This window comes from Pteropus medius, unplaced genomic scaffold (assembly GCF_902729225.1).
Source record: "Pteropus medius unplaced genomic scaffold, Ma_sr-lr_union100, whole genome shotgun sequence".
NCBI classification, from domain to species: domain Eukaryota; kingdom Metazoa; phylum Chordata; class Mammalia; order Chiroptera; family Pteropodidae; genus Pteropus; species Pteropus medius.
The window spans coordinates 76,058-97,550 of record NW_024341895.1 but is presented as its reverse complement, the minus strand read 5'-3'; the positions used below and the strand labels follow the sequence as shown (position 1 = coordinate 97,550).

Sequence of the window (21,493 nt, the reverse complement as noted above, 5' to 3'; positions counted from 1 at the left end):
GTCTGTCTTGGAACATGTTCCACGTGCACTCAAAGAGAATGTATATTCTGCTGTTTTGGGGTAAAATACTCTAAAAATATCAATTAAATTCATCTGGTATAATATGTCATTTAAGGCTGTTGTTTTCTTGTTGATTTTCTGTCTAGAATACCTAACCATTGATGTCAACGGGGTGTTAAAATAGCTTACTATGACTGTATTAGTGTCAATCTCTCCCTTTATGTCTGTCAATATTTGCATTAATGATTGTCTATGGGAATGAGATTTTTTTGGAGGCTTTTAAATGTGTTATATTTCTGAAATATAAAATTATAGTTGACATGAAATATTATATTAGTTTCAGGTGTACAACATAGTAAGTCCTCATTTATATATCTTGTAATGTGACCACCATGGTAAGTCCAGTAACTATCTTCAACTGTACAACTGTACAAAGTTATATTATTGACTGTATTCCCTGTGCTGTTCTTTACAGTTATTTTATAACTGTAAGTTTGTACCTTTTATTCTTCTTCACCTTTCTCACCCATCCCTTTTTGAGTCTGTTATTCTGTAACAGACATGGGGTGACTTGTGGTCTTTATAATTTCAGAGGAGGCCTGCAGGTCTTTTTCTGGTTGTGTGTTTTTTTGAAAAGGATGCGATTGGTGAGGCAAATGACAGTGGTGGCATGTCTCTAAGTGGGCTGTGGGTGTGTGTGAGGATCCTGTTGATGTACATTTCTATGTTTACGTGTCCCCGAGGGAGTGTACCCCTGGGGGATAAGGACCTGTGAATGGCCGCATCTGGGTGTGTAGTGCAAGTTTGGGGTTAGTCCGGGTGTGAATATCTTTGACCGAAGGTGAGTGTGGCTTTAAATAGGAAATCTATTTAATAGAGGCAAAGAAAAAGAGTTGACTTTCCTCTTCTTTTTCCTTAGAGGCTGAAGTCCTAGGAAAGGTCTTGAGTCCCAGAGACTCTGACCAGGTAGGACCCTTCTGTGTGGGATGGGTATCTCTGGAAGCTGGGCGGTGGCCTCGGCTTTGTCTCTAGTGCCAGCCACACTCAAAGAGAGAGATGGAGAGAATTTTGTTTACTTTAAACCCAACCATCCAGAAACAAAACTGTGTTTTGTTCCATGCCTCACTTTTTTTTCCACTTGATGCTTGCAAATATTTCCCTCTTCCTGTGTGACATGGCTCCATGGAGGAAGATCGAAGTCTTCCCTGGATGAGAATCTATAAGGGAGAGACAGACAAGTCTAAATGTGTTGCTCATCTCCTGGCTTTCTCTGCCAAGTGCAGAAAATCTTGGTGCAAGGGCTCCCTCCTGGGGTGGGGGCGGAGGTTGTTGATCTTCAGATATCTCCCTGCCAAAGACTTCCCCCACTGATGTATGAGGGATATTGGGGCCATTACAGTGGCTAAGTTCACTGGCTTTGGAACCATATGTTCTGGATTCAAATTCTGACTCTGCTACTCACCAGCTGTGGTACATGGGGCATGTTACTTTACCTCTCTGTGCCTCAGTTTGCTCCTCTGTAAAATGAGGGTAACTATAGTAGAGTGCTTCTTAATAAAAATATAATATGATCCACATGTATACCTTTAATTTTTTCTAATAGCCATATTTATAAGAAATAAAATTAAATAGTTGCTATGGTTTTAATGTCTGTGTCCGCCAAATCCCTAATTTCATATGTTGAAATTCTAATGTCCAATGTGATAGTATTAGGAGATGGGGCCTTTGGAAGGTGATTAGGTCATGAAGACTCAGCCCTTATGAGATTAATGCTCTCATAAAAGAGGTCTCAGAGCTCCCTTGCCCTTTCTCCCACAATATGATATTGTGGGGGCTCTGAGAGGGCCCTCACACTTACATCCCCCAGAAATGTGAGAAAAAAATTTCTGCTGTTTATAAGACACACTGTCTGTGATATTTTGTCATACTAGCCTGAGCAGACTGTGAAATTAACTTTAATAATATATTTTATTTAATTCAATTTATCCAAAATATTATATTTCAACTTGGTAAATATTATCTTGATATTGCTATTGAATATTGTCTTGATATTATCATTGAACTTGATAAATATTATTTTAACTTGATAAAACCTCATTAATAAATAGGTTAATGAGATACTTTACATTTCTTTTTTCTGTACCAAATCTTCAAAATGAGATGTGTATTTTACACTTAAGTACATCTCAGTTTGGACTAGCTACCTGTTTGTTGGAAATACTTGATCTCACAGTTGAAAGAAATTACATACCCAAGTTGTCCTAAACAAACTTAAAAGTTTTTAAATAACTTCACTGAAGATGTTTGTAAAATTTAAATGTGTTAACTGATGGTTATTGGAGATAATTCAATGCCAATAGGAGTCCCCAATTTGGGGCTTGCAGTGAAAGGGGAGACTTTATTGAGTGCAAACAGCTCAATTATGATACAGTATGGTTGTGGAACAGCTCAATTGTAATACAGCTCAGTTGTAGAATAGCATGGCTGTGAGAAAGCTCAATAGTGTTATAACTCAATAATGAAGCAGCATAGCTGTGAACAGCAAAACTGTGCCTTGGGCCTGGGGCGAGGTGGCTTCAGTGTTATAGCTCTGTGGTGTAGCTTAGCCTCTCTCCTGCAAGACAGCTCTTCTCTGCTCTGCCCAGCTGCTCTGCTCCAGCCCACCCAGACAGCTCTAGTGGTGCAACTTTAGTCGGGGAAACACAGTCTTCAGTGAAAACCGAAGGTGTAGTCCATGAGCCAGAAGAGATTTGACTTATATAGAGAGAAGTGGTCTGAAGTGAAGAGAGGGACATGATGTGAAACTACAGTCAACCCTTATAAGGCCTTAGAAACTGAAGAAAGTGTATGGTCTAATTTGTAAGGGTCACAGGTTCAAATCCTGGTTTTGGCTCTGAGACCTTGGGCTAGTCATTGAATCTCTTTGAGCCTCAGAGGGAAGGACCTAGTATGTCAGAGGTGCTCAAAAGTGCTGGATGTGATCACTGCAGCAAGGATGGTCCAGCTCCCTCACCCACTTCTGCAGGACCTCTTGGGATCTTCAATCATCCCCAACACTGTGACTTCTCAGTGTGTCCCTTCCTTGCTCCCCAAGTGTCTTCCAAGTCAGAAGCCAAGACTCAAAAAGGTAAACTTAACCAAGCCCCATAGCTCTTGGGCTGCAGAACCCGAGTGAAAGGTAACTCAGGTTCATGGGTTCCAATGGGGGACATTTTTCATTTCTTTGCAGTCTGAATTCCTGTGTCTTCTTCACTCATGGGATCACAGCTTGCCTCATCACCTAGAGGGAATCCCTCTTCCCATCTTAGGTTCTCATGCTCTACCTGTCCAACCTCCACCAATCACCAGCAGACCAGACTTCCTCTAGCTTCTTCAGGAGTATTCCATGGAGGTTTTACAAATTGACTTCTCTAAAGAAACATGAGTGACTTTTCCCACCCAATTATTTCACCCCCACCAAGAAACCAAGGTACGCAGATTTCAGGGCTCTGGGCACAGCTCTGGACCTAGACTGCTCACAAGCTTTGTGACCCTGGGGGAAGCTGCTGAATAGATGTGGGAGTGGGAGCATGAAGCACTCTCCATACACTGACCCTTACATCTGAGAGCTCGCTGAGTTGCAAACTTCTCAAGAAGAAAAGTCGTCTTTTCTGGCTTATCATCTGGTGCATAGTGCCTGAAAAACAGCAGGTGCTCAATAAAGACTTCTAGGTGGATTGAGTTCAAAGAGGAACAGATTCAAGTCTGGTGTGTTGGTAGGCACTAAAGATGCAAAGGTTAAAAATAAAAAACTCAATCCCCTTTTTTCACAGAGCTCAAGGTATGAGGAGAAACATGGGTGGGTCTTTGTGAGATATGAGTGGATGTTGAAATCATTAAGTGAGAGAAAGGAAGAGCAGTATTGTTGGCACAATAGGGTGATCAGCTCTATTTTACTCATATAGAACTTGATGTTGATGAAGTGTCTCAATAGGGATGGCTGCGTATTTGGTTCTGGACCTCAGGAAAAGAAATAAGTGGGCTGGCATTAGAGGTCCAAGTATGCTGGGTGTATGAGAGATAATTGAAGCCATGCCATGACCATGGAGAGTGTTTGGTGTCACATGATCAAAAGGAATGAGATTAAAATTCTTGCATCATTTGTACCATCTCACAGATGGTTGTGAAATTTTCAGGAACTCTGTGCACAGGTTGATAAACACAGTCATAACATAAAGTTAAAATTAAGTTATATTAAAAATGAAAGTAATAAATACTCAAAAATTCATCATTTAAAAATTATTTTATGACTTTCACTCTTTTAAAGTTACACAGTTTTGGAGACCCAAGAATCTCAGATGAGGAGCTTGTGCATTTCTTGTGAATGGTCATAGTTCAGAGAAGGAAGAAAAAGTTTTCTGGCTCAATTATGCAGGCTCATTTTGACTGGTTTTTTTTTTTTTTCATTTATAGAATGGAGGTCTCAGTTCAAATATATAGCACTAAAAGCATCTTTTTATTCACTAGGCAAACAGGTACTGAGTACCAAAATTAGACCAGGCATTGAGAAACACTTGGGATCCCCTTGCTTTCAAGGAGTTTATGGAACTAAAACTCTAAAAGCAAAGAGAGGGAGAGAGAGAAAAATCATAATTATACCATCCAAAGGCAATCAACTGCTGTTACCTTTTGATATTGTTCTTTTGTGGGTACTTAAATCTTTTAGGCATTTTTGGTTGTCTTATATTTTACATAGTTTGTAATTTTTTTAAATAAAAGCTTTTAGATATTTGCACTAATGCTATAGAAGTCATTTTGCATTGTTTCTTTTTCTTCTTTAAATTTTATTATTAGTTTTAAGTATACAATACATTAGTTAGAATTTATATAGTTTATAAAATGATCCTCCTAATTGCATTTTAAAAAAATTTACATTGATGACATAACTATTTAAATTTTTCATCAGAGATGTAAAGTACTTCTTTCAACTTAAAAATAAAATAGCAAAATTGAACTTTCCCCTGCTGAAATTCCCTCATTTAATTTTTTGCTTTATATTCCTTTTTATTTTGAGTGAGGAGGAGTATACACGCATAAATTCTATATTAATGAAAAAATGCCTGAAAGATACACAGTTCACCAATTTTGATGGATTAGGGACTTTTTGCCTGAAGTCCATAAACTCCTGGGAGGGGCATAAATGGATTTCAGATGGTCAGTGACCCTCCTAAATATTTAGGAAGTGGGTTTGGGTATCTGTGCATTCCCTCCTTATCTCCAGAAAATTAATAGATTTTTATTAGATTCTCAAATAGATCCATGACCCCCTAAATACTATGCACTGATCTCTATAGTATGAAAGTAATTCCTGGACCAAGTCAGACCATCAGAAAGTAGCTATGTCTCTCACTTGGCATGGCCTACTGTCAGCAGGCTTTAATCTAGAAGGTCCAAACTGGAGTGATTTTGACCCCTAGGGAACATTTAACAATGTCTGGTTGTCACACTTGGGGGAGGGAAGGATGCTGTGGTGTCTATTGTAAAGAGGCCAAGGATACTGCTAAACATCTTACAATGCACAGGACAGCCCCCCACCATGAGAAATTATTCAGTCAGTTCAAAATATCAACGGTGCAGGTTGGGAAACTCAGCTTTAACTAAATTGTCTTTTGAAATCTCAGCCATGGCTTGCAGCCAGGGGCATTATGAAAACTAATGGTTGGAAAGCCAGCATTACATTTATAGTCCGATTTGTGCACATGATCTGTTGGGCATTGCTCATCTCCCTATTTAGACCTATTGTGATGAGCCATTTGAGAAATTTCTTTCAGAGGTCAGCACCAGACAAATCTTGGGCTCTCTTGAGCAAGAAGCATGGTTTTAATTTCTACATACTGGGCATAGTGTTTATTGAACAAGTATTTACTGTCTGCCTGTCCTTTGTCAGGCACTGTCTTGGTCTCTGGGGACAAGCAGTGAGCAAAATGGTGACAGTCCCTGTCTTCTTCAAAGTTTTCACGCCAGTGAGAAGAGAGACACTAAATAAACTACATGATATATGATTACTAGCTGAGCCCATTTACTGACTGTGTGTGTGCGCGCATGCATGCGTACGCGTGTTTGTGTGTCTTGTCTTCTCCCCATGTTGGAAGTGGGTCTTAGAATACTACTTAAGGAGCCATACCTCGCCTCTGCATTTCTAGGAACATTTAATGAGATAACACATAGCAAACACTTAGCGCAGTGCCTGGCTCATGGAAATCATTGGGAGGAGGATGGCTCCTTAAAGCCATTGGCTGGGGACCCTCCAAGTCACACCTCCCTAGAACCAAATGTGTGCCTTGGCCTGGGGTCTCATGGTCTGACCCCACCTGAACACTTCCTGGCAGCCCTTCCCAGCTGCTTCCATGGACACTTGGGATCAGGAGCCCATCGTGGTGTTACCTGAGCTGGCTGACACCCACAGATATGGCCAGGAGACCATGAAGACCAGGAAGGTGTGATGGTTACTAGACCAACTGTGCAACAGGAGAGAGTCCTCCTGGAAGCCAGGAAATGCCACACAGCCCGGGATCGAAAAAGAGAAGGCTGGCCCTGCCTAGCCTGCCAGCAAGAGTTGGGCAGGGTGTGGTGCTGGGCTTTTGGAAATGGAAGTGACATCAGCTCCTGGCTTTGTTTTCCAGTTCAAAACATCAAGCCAGATGTGTCTTATAGGTACCAGCTTCATTTACTTACTTGTTTTCCAAATATTTATTGAGCAACTGTTTTGTGGCCATGCTTGTGCTGAGCATGAAGAATGCACAGCACACAATACGATCAAGGCCTCTGCTCTTATAGAGGCAGAAAATGTAGAAGGTTGTAAAAATGTGAACGTAGATCTGGGTGAGTGCAGGGCTGAGGCATCTTCAGACATGGTAGTCAGGGAAGGCCAATTTGAGGAGGTAACATGTGAGCCAGCACCGAAATGGTGAAAGGGATCCTGCAGGGGGAAATGCATTTCAGGCAGATGAGAAGCTCTAAGGAGAGAGAGTGCATTTCAGACGGATGAGAAGCTCTAAGGAGAGAGAGTGTGTGGTGTGTCTGGGAGCTTTAAGAAGATCGGAGCAGCTAGGGTGTTGTGAACAAGAAGGAGAAAGTCCACATGAGATGAGGTCAACAAGGTGGGCAGGAACCAGCTCGTGTGGGGCATTTGTGTCACTCATCTCTTGCTGCCTAACAAATTAATCCGAAGCTTCAAGGCTTAACACAACATTTGTTGTCTCATGGTTTCTGTGGTCAGGACTCTGAGTGCAACTTAGCTGGGTCCTCTGCCTCAAGGTCTCTCAGGTTGTGGTCAAGGTGTCAGTTGTGGCTGCAGTCATCTCAAGGCTCAACGGGGAAAGGATTTGCTTCCAAGTTAAGTGTTGGCAGGATTTAGTTCCTAGTGGCTGTTGGATTAAAGATCTTTAGTTTCTTGCTGGCTTTGGACAGGAGACCACCTCAGTTCCTCTCCCCGGATGATTATTTCACCAAAGAATTTGAGCCTGGAAGGCAATAGAGAGAGTCCCACAAGATGGAAGCCACAGCCTTTGTACTCTAATCATGAAAGTGACACACCACTACTCTATCCATATTCTATTTATTTTAACTGATTTATTAAGTCCAGCCTATACCAGGGGGGAGGCATTTCCCAAGGGTGCGATCACTGAGGACCTCAGCTTCCTCAGCCAGAGTGTGGTGTTTGAATCTTAACCTGAGTGTAATGAACTGAGTAGGTGCTTACATGCATTATTTTGCCGATCTGCTTCCAGCAGAAAAGAAAGCCGAGAGATCTCACATTGGAAGAGGGAAGAAGACTTTGTAGCTGCAGGGGTCAGAATTTGAATCAATAGAACTATAAGAAATGAGTGAGGTAGAGAACTCCCTGTCACTGGAGGCACGCAAGTAGAGCCTGAAAGTCTCCACATGAGGAATGATGTAGCAGGACCTCACAGGTTAGGCAAGACCCAAGCATTTTCATGTAATTAAAACCTGCCCCATAGTACAATTGAAAAGAGCACTCTTTGGAAGTTCCTCCTTGGGAAAAAAAACAAAACAAAAAAAAAAAACAAACAAAAAAACCCGAACTCGGACCTGCCTGGGTTCAAATCCTTTGCCTTTGCCTCTCCTTCATTGAATGAGCACGCTGGACCATTTCTGTGAGCTGTGGTGTTCATATCTGTGAAAATTGGAAAATAGTGTGTAACTCAAGTTTGTTGTGAGGCTTAAAGAAATAAAACAAGACCCTGCCAGTCAATGCCTTAGCATGCTCTAAGGGCTCAAAAAAGAGTAAGTGGTGACGATGGCGATGAGGATTGTTCACTTGAATGTTGATTTATCTATTCGCATTGTTGTTCAGCAAACATTTCTTGGAGCCTGGGCGTTCACATCCCTCCATGCTGCCCTCTGGCTGGGTGTCTTTGTGGAGTGGAGCACCCTCTGTAAAGTTCCTCCTGACTGGTCCCCTGGTGTAGGAGTTTCTTATGACTGCTGTAACAAATCATCAGAAATTTAGCGCTAGGGAAGATCTTAGCTCCTGGCTTTAGCTCTGTCTTCAAAATCAGCAGTGTAGCATCTTCAGATTTCTCTCTGATATCTGACCTCTGCTTCCTTCAACATATCTCCTCAGACTCTGAACCTCCTATCTGCCCTGCAAAGTCTCTTTTGCTTGTCTACGGCCATAACACCCTGAACAGTCCTGATCTCAGAAGCTAAGCAGAGTCAGGTCTGGTTAGTACTTGGATGGGAGACCACCTAGGAAGACCAGGTGCTGTAGGCGTTAGAAAAAAGTCTCTTAAAGCCACTTAAAGCCACAATCACAGGTTTTGCGGGTCCACCGCCTTCCAGACCCTGCTATCAGTCTCTCCAGATTCTCTATGGGACTCTATCTCCTTGAAGGAAACTTCTGCCTCAAATGTTCTTCTGCCCTCCCTTCAGGTCTCCATTCCACCCCCAGGTTTCATCAAGTCCCCAGATTAGATTAAATCCTCACCTCGTAAATTACTTGCCATCACGGTGGCATGTATGCTATTCTTTATTTATTGCCTGCCTCCTTTGTCACTCCAAACCCCCTAAGGACAGGGGTTGTGACTTTTTTTACTGCTACATCCTCATACCTGGCGCAGTACCTGTCAGTTGGCAGCTCCTGGCAAAAACCTGTCCGTTTGAATTGAGTAGCTGCCCCATCCCTTACTGCCCCACTACTGGCTTCCTTATTGTTATTTGCATATGTATTCCTAGGGCTGCTGTAATAAAATACCATAGACCGGTGGCTTCAACAACAGAAATGTGCTATCTCACAGTTCTGGAGGCTAGAAGCCCACTATTAATGTGCTGAGGGGGTTGGTTCCTTCCAAGAACTGTCGGGGAGAAAGTACCCATTCCATGCCTCTCTCCTAATTTACGGTGGTTTGCTGGCAATCTTTGGCATTCCTTGGCTTGTAGATGTACTGTCTCGATCTCTGCCTTCATCTTCACAAGGTGTTCCTGGGCATGTCTGCATCTGTGTCCAAATTTCCCCCTTTCATAAGGACACAGTCATATTGGATTAGAGCCCACTTGATCGTCTGTAAAGATCCTATTTCCAAATAAGGCCCCATGCAAGGTACTGGGGATTAGGCTTTAAACATCTTTTGTGGGACACAATTCAATCCGTAACATGAGGCTTCTGCCCTTAGAGTCATCCACACTTGACACTTCAATCATCTTTGCCTCCACCTTTACATAATTCAGAAAATATGGAAAACATACACTAGGCCATTGAGCTGAGGGCTGGAGACCTTATGATGAGTCCTAGAAGACATCTTAATCATGCTTTCAAGATCTGCTAGTGAGGAAAAGCAGATGTGCCTTTGGAATGTGCCTGTTTCTCAGGCTGCATCATCTGCGAGAATGAAAATGAATAGATTTGGCACTTACAAATAAACATAAGAATCTATTTCTTTGGCCCTGCCTCTCTTCTGCTTTCCTGACGTCTCTCAAAGTCTCCCCCAGGGTGACTGCAGAAGGTGTCCCATCTCCTTCGCTCTCCCAGGTAAGCATGCTTAGTGCCATCTTTCATCTTCACCGTCTTTGCTATGGGTAATCAGATTCTCATTTCAGCCACAATAGCAACCTTGCGAAGTAGGTACTATCATTGCCCCATTTGAGATGCAAAGAAAGTAAGGTTATTGTCCACAACTACACACCTGTGAAGTGGTGGAACTTCGATTTGAACCCTGTGTGTCTGATGACTCTAGAGCTTGTACCTGTAACCCCAGCTTGATAAATCACCACCCCAAGTTGATGGAAGAGAAAGCAGATTCAGAGGAAAAGAGGACACAGCTGGGTCAGTGGTGACTCTGACCCCAAAGCTATATAAATTATATTATTTTCCTTTTTTTTTAAGGAACTAGAATTTATGCACAATAACATGCACAAATTTAAGTGTATAGCCCAAAGCATTGGTCTATACAGCTTATTATGAAAACTTTTAAACACACAGAAATGTTGGAAGAATGTTGCAGTGAGCTCTCATATATCCAACACCCAGTCTACGTTCACATTTTGCCATACTTGCTTTATCACACAACTGTCCATCTTGTCCATCATCCATCTATCGTCTATCATCCAGCCAGCCCGCCCATCCATCCATCCATCCATCCATCCATCCATCATCATCATCATCCATCTATCCATCTATCCATTTATCTATGCATCAACCATCATCCATCTACCCATCCATCCTTCTATCAACCATCATTCCTTCTTCTCCTCCTCCCTCCTTCCCTTCCTTCCTTCATCTGTCCAACAATCCATCCATCCTTCCATTCATCCATCCCTCCATCTTTTTATCCACCATATCTAATTATCTTATTTTTTTATGCATTCCAAAGAAGTTACATTATCAGAACCATGCCCCTCCCAAATAGTTCACCATGCAGAGTATTAACCAGAGTATGTAGATGTTTATCTTTTGAGATGAAGTTTACATTCCATGAAATGCACAGATATCAAGTGTAATTTGCTAATTTTGGACAGATGCATACATTAGTGTAACCCAAACTCCTATCGAGATACAGAACATCAACATCATCCTAGAGAAGTATAGAATATTGCCCATTTTTCTTTTCTTTTTATAATGTTTTGTTTAATTATGGTTGGTATACAGTATTATATTAGTTTCAACATTTACATACCTTACAATGTGATCACCACATTAAGTTTAGTAATTATCTGTCACCATGCAAACTTATCACGATATTATTTTTTTCGCAATGTTATTGACTACATTCCCTTTACCTTTTTTACCCATTCCCTCCTCTCCTCCCCTCTGGCAACCATCAGTTTGATCTCCGTTTCTATGCCTTTTTTTCTTTTATACGCAAACATAATTTAGACCCAGTTAAGTCTGTAAATATGTATAGGTCAATGATTTTGTATGAGAGCAATCATTTCTCTTCTTAATAACTGGCTTTTGTCTTTGGGCCAAATTCTTTGGTATTGATATAATTCAGTGGTTCTCAGGAATGATTTTGCCCCCAGAGGACAGTTGGCAATATCTGGAGACATTTTGGTTGGCACTACAGGGTGTTGGGGGGAGGGAGATGGAAGTGCTACTGGCATCTTGTGGGTACAGGTTAAGGATGCTGCTAAGCACCCTTTAGTGCACGGGAGGGCTCCCACATCTGAGGACTATCTATCCCCAGCAGACCTTAAATCCTCCAATCCTTCCATCCTCTAGAATTACCCAGATGTGTCTAAATTTGAAATTGAGTCAACTTAGGCTCCATAAGGGGGTCCTGTATATCATACACAAAGAACTACTGGGGTCAGAAGGAGGATGAAGCACCAGAGGGGTATAGAAGACACAGAGGGTAAAAACCTATTTGCTTTTTCAGCCACATTGTTCTCATTCATCTATTTGTCCCCAGTGCTTAGTGCCTGGTGATTGGTCAATAAATGAGTGAATTACTCACAAATATAGTGGATGGTTTGGTGATGGACAGAGGTGAGGGGGTTTGGGGTGAAGGGTTAGAGAAGTACAAATTAGTAGTTGATAGATGATCATGAGGATGGGGAGCACGGCATAGGGAGTGCAGTTAGCATTAATATGTTGGCTAAGTGGAGGGCCAGGGGAGGGAGGGAGCAATTAGGGAGATCATTTTATGAACTATATAGATGTCTAACCAATGTACTATATACTTGAAACTAATTAAAATAAATAAATTAATTAAAAAATAAATGAGTGAATCAGTTAGCCAACTATTTTTTTGCACACCTGCTGTGTGTCAGGTATCCTATGCAGTACTCATGGATCTAGGTTATGCAAAAAATAAAAACACAGATATGTGAGCATCTGGTCAAATTCTTTCACACGGAAAGTTACAGGATGCTCTGGAAACAGGGAGGGGAGTTAAGCATTCTGTTTGTGTGAGGCAGTGGGGCTTTATGAATCACTGGACACATCAGCAAAGCCTTTGAAGGAATGCATGAAGAGAGGGAAGGCAGTCCTGGCAGAGGGAGCAGCCCAGGCAACCACTTGAAAGGAGAGGCCATGTCTAACATTGTGGAGAAGGGTGGGTACTTCGACATGGCTGAAGCACTTGTTTTTGGGGAAATGATGATTAGGTGAATGAAGGAAGCAGGTCCCAGATCAAGGTGGGTCTTAAGGGCCAGGCTGGAGAATTTGAACTTGATCCTGAGGGCGATGAGAAGGCACTAAAGAATTCTGACCAGGGGTGGGGCATGGCTGGTTCTGCATTTTTGAAAGGTCACTCTGTTGGCTGGGTGGAGGGGAACTCAGGGTGGAGCTGGAGGCAGATGATGAGTAAAGAGGCTGTTTGGAAAGTCAGAGAAGATGAGGACCTGAACTAAGGTAGTGAGTGTGGCAGAGAATTAAGAATTATATAGAGGTATCCAAGGATGGAAAGGAGGTTCAGGAGAGCGTTTCAGAGAAAGCTGGAAAGCTGATTCTTAAAGCTGCTGTACCCTTATATGGCTAAATTAAGTAAAATAGATTTTCCTTCTTAACCTCGCTGAGGAAATCCTAGGAATTTATTTATTTTTGTTTAACAAATATGTGAGGGCTTATTGTGCGCCATTCATTGGGGATTTTGCCCAGCCCCTGCTCACCAGGGGAGATGGAGACAATAGACAAGTGAACATATGGATCCTAAAATAATTAGAAATATAGAAAATTGGCATGTGCTAGGAAAGAAATAAAGTGGATAATGAGGTGGCAAGCCGTGGAGGTGGCAGGACAATTTGGGGGTGGTGGTGAGGGCAGACCTCTTGAGAAGGTGACATTTGATTGCAAGTTTGAGGACTGGGAAGGGGCCAGTTGTGTAGAATTCCAGGCAGAGGGAAGAACATGTGCAAAGGCCCTGAGGTTGGTGAAGTCTTCATGTGAGCTTCTCGCAAGGGACCAGTGCAGAGAAAGGGGAGAGCAGAGGGAGAGAAGACCAAGAGGTGGCTGGAGCCAGACTCAAGGGCTGTGAAGGTCATGGTGAGGAATTTAGATTTTATTCCAAGTGCAGCATTGGAGGCTTTGAATGGGTGATCAGAGCGAAAACCCATGCAGGGAGCCCCGTGAGCAGGGTGTTGTTCAGGTAAAAAAATATCATTCGGACAGGCCACGGTTCAACACCACCCTCTGCCAATTGCATTTAAAAAATTTTAATTCTTAAAAACTTTTGTCGAGGTGTAGCGTTCACCCAGTAAAGTGGACAAAATGTCCTCATTGTAAGTGTAGTGAATTTTTGCATACGTGTAACCTTCCCGCAGCTCAGAGCGTAAAACATTCTTTTCCTCTTGGGCAGGGTTTCTCAGCCTCTGCAGGATCGATGTTGGTTTGGCACAATTCTTTGTTGTGAGGGGCCGTCTGTGCAGTGTAGGGTGCTGATCATAGACGCTGGCCACCAGCCACTAGTTGCCAATCACTCCCACACCTCTCAGGTTTTTGTTTTTTTTCTGGAAATTTTAAACTTTTGACCACATTTACTCATTTTCCTCACCCCCACTAACCACTTCTGGCAAACACCAATCTGTTCTTTGCATTACTGAGTATGTTTTTTCTTTTTCTTTTTTAGATTCCATATATAATAAGTGAGATCGTATAGTATTTGATTTTCTTTGACTTATTTTGCTTAACGCAATTCCTTCAGGGCCATCCTGGTCATCACCGATGGCAGGAATTCCTTCCTTTTTTATGGCTGAATAACATTTCATTGTATATATCATTATATATTTCATTATTTCATTACATGTTTTATTGTATATACATACACATATATATACACGCACACCTCATACTTTATCCATGCCTCTGTTGATGGGCATTTAGGTTGTTTCCCCATCTTTGCTATTGTAAATAATGCTGCAATGAATATGGAGGTGCAGATATCTCTTTGAGATAGTGATTTTGTTTTTTTTTTAAATAAATACTCAGAAGTGGGATTACTGAACTATATGATAGTTCTATTTTAAATCTTTTGAGGAATTTTCATACTGTTTTCCACAGTGGCTGCGCCAATTTCCATTCCCGACGTCAAAATAAGTCAAAAAAGCCGTGTTCCCTTTTCCCTACCTCCTCTTCAACCCTTGCTATCTCTAGTCTTTTTGATAATAGTTGTTCTAACAGGTGTGAGATGATACCTCATTGTGGTTTTGATTTGCATTTCCTTGAATATTAGTAATGTTGAGCATCTTTTCATATGCTCGTTGGCAATTTGTATGTCTTTGAGAGTACTTATTAGTTTTGACGGCCAAAAATGTCTCCAGACATTGCCAAATGTCCCCTGGGGGGCATGGTTGTCCCACCCCCACGCTGAGAACTGCTGCTCTAACAGTTTCCCTCATGCCCCTTTCCAGACAATGTCCCCATTTCCAGAACATCATTCTGACTTCCGTCTCCATCCATTAGTCTTGCCGGTTCTTCAACATATTACAAATGGAAACACATACAATACTTTGCTGCATAGTCTTGTGTGAATGACATAAATTCTTTGTGTCTCAGTTTATTCCTCTCTGAAATGGATTGATGAATGCACCACCTCATGGAGGTACCACAAAAACTAAATGGGCCATTATGTCTGTGAAAGGCGGAGCTCAGAGAAGACAGTAAATAAACGCCTCACGCTCCAGCTGTTAATGTCAGCAGCACCCTTTGCCCTGGCACCTGGCATACAGCAGGGGATCAGTGAACGTTATTATTATTGGTGTTGTTGCGGCTGCTGTGGGATGGTGGGGATTTGAACCCAGGCTACCTCCAGTGCCCATCTCATTCCCTCTGGACTTCTGATCCTGACAATCTGGCCTTGTCCATTCTCCTGCATGGAAGCTCCCTTCTCAAGGATCACTGACAGCTTCTCTTGAGTTTCCTCTGCCTTTTGTAGGATTGAAAGAGGATCCTCACATTAGAGGTCTCACAGCGTCCCGGGACTCATTGATTCTTACCCTATAGTTTGTAACTGCACACAATCTTCATTTCTTTAATATGTTTTTTTCCCTGATTCAAGCTGGTTTTGCCCAGATCAATGGCTTTGTGACTCATCTGCTCCTTTAATCCTTAAGCCTCAGGACATAAGATTGACTGAGCCTCAGGTCTATAGTCATGAGGACAATAGGTTTCGGTTGGACTTTAACAGCCCCAGGTGGTTCCAGGCTGAATAGCAACCCCACCAAGTCACGGCAAAGCCGTAGCTTATTCCAGAAATGGAAACAATAATCAGTTACCTCATTTTCCTTTATCATCCAATCAGAGGCACCCACACCCCCAGCTCCCTTAGTTTTCATGATGGCTGATTTCTCCATATATAATCGGTACTCCGGAGATACTGGGGGAGCCAGGCCTTTGAGTGAGAGCTTGCCTGTGTTTCTGGAACTCGCAAATCTCTAATAAGTGCTTATTCTATGTAGCCCAACTCTCGTGTCAGTCTATTGGCGGAGTGTGCAGGCAGCACGCGCCCTAGACTCATTTGTCCTGCAGTTACAGGAAGTTTGCATGAGTGCTCTCCCTTGTCCCTGAAACCCAATTCTGCTGATTCAGTGGGTTTTTCCTCCATTTTTTGACTATGCCCAGGCAGTGTCCTTAGCCCTCTGTCTTCCTCAGCCAGCCCTTCCCCTTTCCCTTTTGTTCCCAATCAATGCCATCTGATAGGGAGGGCTGGCTGAGGCCCCCGTCAATCTGGGCACAGCAAGAGCCAGAGGTTTTTTTGCTCCTTCTTCAATATGGCCATTCTTCTTAAGCACTAGCACCCAGAGGCTTGCCCCAGTCTTCTCCAGTTCCTCAATGACCCTGCTGGTGTAGCTAAACACCATCAAGGGCCAAGAGAAGAGTATGGATCTCACCCCATCCTTGTCATTGCCAAGCTGGAGTAGACAGAACAGAGGCTAAGTATTTAGAGTTAAGATGATTAAAATTAAATAATTAAATTGTAATAACATAATCTTAAATAATTAGATTATTTATGGCGAGAACACTCAGATCTCAGACCAGCATTGTCCAATAGAATGAGAACCAGTTACATATGTAATTGTAGATTTTCCAGTAGCCACATTAAAAGAGTGAAAAGATATGGGTGCAGTTAATTGTAATCATATGATTTTTAAAAATCTAATATATCCAAATATTTATCATTTCAATAAGTAACCAGTACAAAAATTACTAAGGAGATGGTTTACATTCTTTTTCCTCATACATTCTAAATCCAATATGCATTTTAAACTCTATAGCACAGCTAGATTTTTAATCTGAACTACTTGATCTGTATTTAGATTTCATAAAATTCCAGTCAAAAAGTACATTCACATGCCCACGCTGTTCCAAGCTTACTCATAAGGCTTCTGATAACTGAACTGAGCATCAGTTTTTTCCATCACGCTGTACATTGCATCCTCTTGACTCATTGACTTTTAACTGGAAGTTTGTATCTTTTGACCCCTTCACCCATTTCTCCCACCTCCACCCCTGCCTCTACCAATTACCAGTCTGTTCTCTGTATCTATGAGCTTAGGTTTTTAAAAAATTTTGTTTTGTTTTAGATTCCACATCTAAGTGAGATCATACAGTATTTGTCTTTCTCCATGTGACTTATTTCACTTACCATAATGCCCTCAAGGTCTGTTCATGTTGTTGCATTTGGAAAAATTTCCTTATTTTTTATGGCTGAATAATATGTCATTAATTTCTTTATTCATCCATCGATATAACCTCAGGTTGTTTCCATTTCTTGGCTATTGTAAATAATGCTGCAATAAACATGGGGTGATATATTGTTTTGTTTTTTTTAAATTAACTTTATTGAGATAACATTGGTTAATACAATGATATAATTTTCAAGTGTACATTATCATTTGACATCTGTATATTCTATTGTGTGTTTACCATCCAAAGTCCAGTTTCCTTCAGCTACCATATATTTGATCTCCTTTACCCACTTCACCCTCTACCTTATATTGGTTTTTAAACTAAGATTAGACAAAATTAAAAATTCAGTTTCTCAGTCACACCTGTCACATTTCAAGTGCTCAGTAGCCACATGGGGATCACTGGATGGTGCAGGTATAGAACATGAACATTACTGATGCAGGACGGGGCAAACTTCCCTGAGTTGGGAGAGACTCAAGCCCTGCACTGAGAGAGAAGAGGGTTCTTGGCGGAAAGTAAGAAAGCATCCAAACACACGCCAAAGCTAGAGTCAAAAGGAGAGTTTATTAGAGACGGGGTGACATTCCAAAGACAGAGCGTGGGCTCCTCTCAGAGCCAGAGAGTGAGAGAGCCTGAGAGAGACTCAGAGGGACAGACAGTAGAGAGACAAGGACAGTGAGAGACAAAGACACTGAGAAGGACAGATTAAAGGCACTGAAAGGGACCCTTAATGTTTGGGGAATTCGGTATATTTACATATCATTCTTCAGTTCCTGTGAGTTACAGTTTAAAGACTTCGTTTACCCATTTCCTTTGATATGGACGTACAGTGAGGAAGGACAGGAGTAAGTAGGTGAAAGGCCTGCTGGCAGTTTCTAGCCTTTAATCCACAGGTTCCCCATGGTTTTAGCCATAGAGAATGAATGATTTTATTCTGTGGAGGGCACCACTTAACACCTCTGATTTTCCTCTTTCTCTTCATGATTTGGGGAATGGGCTGTCAGCAGTCCCAGCAGAAATCTTCCTTTGTTCTGCAGGTGCCCTCTTGACCTGGCTGCAGGGCTGATCAGCAAGCACATTGCAGTCTCTGAATATAGCTTGATTTAATACTTTAGTTCTCTTGTCTCCTCCCTACATTATTATCACAGAAATTTCCACTGGACAATAGCGCAGCTTTAGACTAAGATTTCTTATCAGTAAACTATTGATATTTGGGGCCAGATAATTCACTGTTGGGGGTGGGGGGCTGTCCTGTGTACTGTAGGATATTCACTATCCTCTACCGACTCAGTGCAAATAGCAACCTCCTTCCCCTTATGACAACCAAAAATTACTCCAGACATTGCCAAATCACCTCTAGGGAGGGGAGAACCACCCTGGCGAGAGCACTGTTCTAGATCCAAACTGAGTTCATATCCTAGCTGTGCTGTGTGCTAGTTGAGTGACTTTGAGCAAATCTCTAAGCCGTGGCAATGGGCAATGCGCAATGCGGAGCAGCCAGTTGCTGTGAGGGTAAGACCTAGCTTCAGCATCATGGCGATGACTGGAAGCCATGCCCAGCACATAGTAGATGTTCAGTAAACAGTAGCTGTGATTACCCATCATGAACCTAAACCCATTCACCCCTTTGTGCCCTTCATAAGAGCAGGGCTGCTCCTGGGCCCCAAGGCCTCGCAGACTTATGGTACTTGTTGTTGTGTTTTAGAGAAAAAAGGGTTTGAATTGCTTAAATGGGAAGGATTTGGGGAGTCCAGGGGTCTGGGGTCTGATTCGAGCTCTGTCACCACTTTCGCAGATCCTGATTTTCCCCTCTGTGAAGTGGGAACCCTGCTTTCCACAAGACGCACCAGCTTGGCCTCTGTATCTCTGTGATTGTTTTCTTAAGGGAGGGAAGTCATGCCTTGGTAGAGAACTGGGGTGGGGGTTTGGACAAAGGCCAGGTTCATCTTTCGCCTCCCTGCAGTCTTCAGCCTTTGCTACCACTCTGTCTTTTCCCCAGAACCCTCAGTTCTCCTCTCCCCACCTCCCCTGGCCTAGCTGACTCTAGCTTATCCTTCAAGTCTTGATGCGCATGGCACCTCCTCCAGGAAGAGTTCCCTGATTCCCGTCCCCTTTCCAGTGTGGGTCTGGCGTCTCCCACCAACCTCTATGCTCCTGCCACCCCAGCTTGATCCCTTGTACTTATTCATTTGTACTTCTTTGTTGGGATGCATGCCCAGAGCAGAGTCGGGGCTCAGGGTCCGTCTGTCCTGAGAGTGAATGAATCAGAGCAGGGCAAGCAGAGAGGAGAGAACAGGTTTCATAGGACATGGAAGCACCTGAGGGTTTCTGATAAGTGTGTCCTTGGAGTTTGGCTCTGGGTACAAAATCCAGGGGAGATGTGAGGCCCAGTGCGAGGTCCACTGCTTGCCACCTGTGCACTGGGCACCTGGAGCACCTTCCCTCTTACCTTTTGGGCCGCTAGAGGCTTTAAGGATGGGGCAGGAGGGAGGGAAGGATGGGGGTCTCCTGCGTGCCTGGACGAGGGAGGAGAGTGGGGGCCACTGAGGTGCATGATACCTAAGGAGGATCTCTGCTGGGCAGGTGGCAAGGGAGAGGCTGTTTTGGGGGCGGCTGTCATAACAGCCCAGGTCCAGGGGGCTGCATAGTTGTAGAGGAAGAGGCAGAACCCTAAGTCCCCTCCTGGCATCCCAACCCAACACCTCATGCCCCTCTCCACCCCTGGCAAGGGGCAGCTGAAGGGCTTGGCTGGGGAGTGAGAGACCGCAGCTCCTGGAGTGGCTGTGGGGGCATAAAGGGTGGCTCTGGAGGGCTCCTGAAAGGTACCTGCAGACCTGGCCCTCAGCTCCCTTGGCAGCCGGGGAGTTCACACGTGGGAATGCAGTCTCTTCTTCACTCCCACACATTCCAAAACCCTCAGAGCCAGTCATGCCTCCCCCAGGGAGGGTCCGCCCAGCTCCAGTCTGGTGGTGCCTGGGAAGCTGTCAGAGGTGAAACCCAGGGGGTTCAAAGAATGAGACAGGTTGATGCCTAGGTCCCTGTCCTTCCTCAATCCCAGGCAGACCCACGGGAATCTCTCGGGTAGGCCATAGACTTGGGAGCCAGGCTTTGTCTTGTGGGTGGGACTCTTCCTGTGGCCCGTTTACAGAGGGTGCTGATCCGCAGGTGTTGGGCTCCACAGGCTCTGAATAATTCAGGCTGACTTTTGACAGTAGTAGTGGCACCACCGCTCCCCTAAAGGCGTCCCTGCCCCTCCTGGGAGGCTTGGCAAGGCGTGTCCTCACTACCCAGTCCTCGCTGCCCTCCCAGGAGCCGGGGCTGGGCCGAGCAGGGTTCAGTCTCAGGGACGCGTTCAGAGGTGCGGAGCAAAGCCAGGTGGGCAGGCGAGGTATGGGCTGGGAAGGCCCTGCACACCCCCGGCCCCCGTGGCTCGGGCACCTGATGGCTTTGGCTGTGAGTCTCCTCCTCACCTGTGAGCCAGGTAAGCAGGGCTGGGCTGGGGCCAGTAGAGGAGCCTGATAGATTCCTGGAGGAGAGCGGCACAGGTGACAGGTACCTTGGGCTTCCCAAACCCCTACACCCCAGAGGGCTTTTGATTTTTGGCACAGGCTTACATCATAGCCAACCAGGTGAGGCTGCATTTTCTGGACTGACTTGAGCAAGTTCACAAAACTGCTTTATGAATTAAATATCTGCTGAGATCAATGTGGAGACGCCTTGGCATTCCTTCATCCCCTGGCGCACACACACTCATTCCCAAGGTGTTTTTTCTTAGTTGACATCTCTGCTCGCTGCTCCCACCTGTGCCCAGCTGTCAGTTGGGAAATGAGCAAGTGACAGTCTTAGACTTCCACAAGCTGCGGGCTGGTGGGTGAGGCAGGCAGGTGCCCAACCACTTGGGGTACAAGGCTGAGAAGGAGCTTTGCCCTTTTGGGGCGACTGAGAAGGGGGAGTTTTCCTAAATGGCTGGGTGGTGTTAGGTTGGCAGGATTTCTATAGGCACCCTCATTAGTTAAGGGAAAGGCACTCCTGATAGGCACACTGAATGGGCAAAGGACAGGATGCAGGAAGCTGCCAGGTAGGTGTGTTTGAGTAGATTGGCGTGATGTGAGTGCGTTGGGGCTGCATGACGGGGTAAGCTGAAAGGAGAGGTACAAGCAGGAAGGCAGCCTGTGAGGGTTAGGGACCTCTGGTCTTCTCCCCAAGCGAGACCTTGAAGGCCTGTTGGTCATTTTGGCTGCCCAGATCCCCACACTGTTTTACTCCAGCTGCCTCCTTGGGCAGGAAGTCAGGGTGTCTAAGATAACTGGAGGCCTGTAGAAGGGACATCTGTAATGTGCCAGGTGCTTGAATATCTGTTCTGTTTCT

At 43.9% G+C, this 21,493-nt stretch overlaps 1 protein-coding gene across 4 annotated transcripts in view; it reads left to right on the top strand.

Moving 5' to 3' along the window:
• Positions 1-20,099: 20,099 nt before the first annotated feature.
• The window catches only part of LOC120598532 (mucin-16-like), a 28,304-nt gene continuing 26,910 nt past the window's right edge, over positions 20,100-21,493 (top strand). For 3 of the 4 annotated variants that reach the window (XM_039857399.1, XM_039857404.1, XM_039857380.1), the window contains exon 1: positions 20,215-20,606. In XM_039857399.1, coding sequence (XP_039713333.1) covers positions 20,516-20,606 — 91 coding nt within the window. In that variant the 5' untranslated portion in view covers positions 20,215-20,515. The other variant, XM_039857389.1, reaches the window with a different exon arrangement.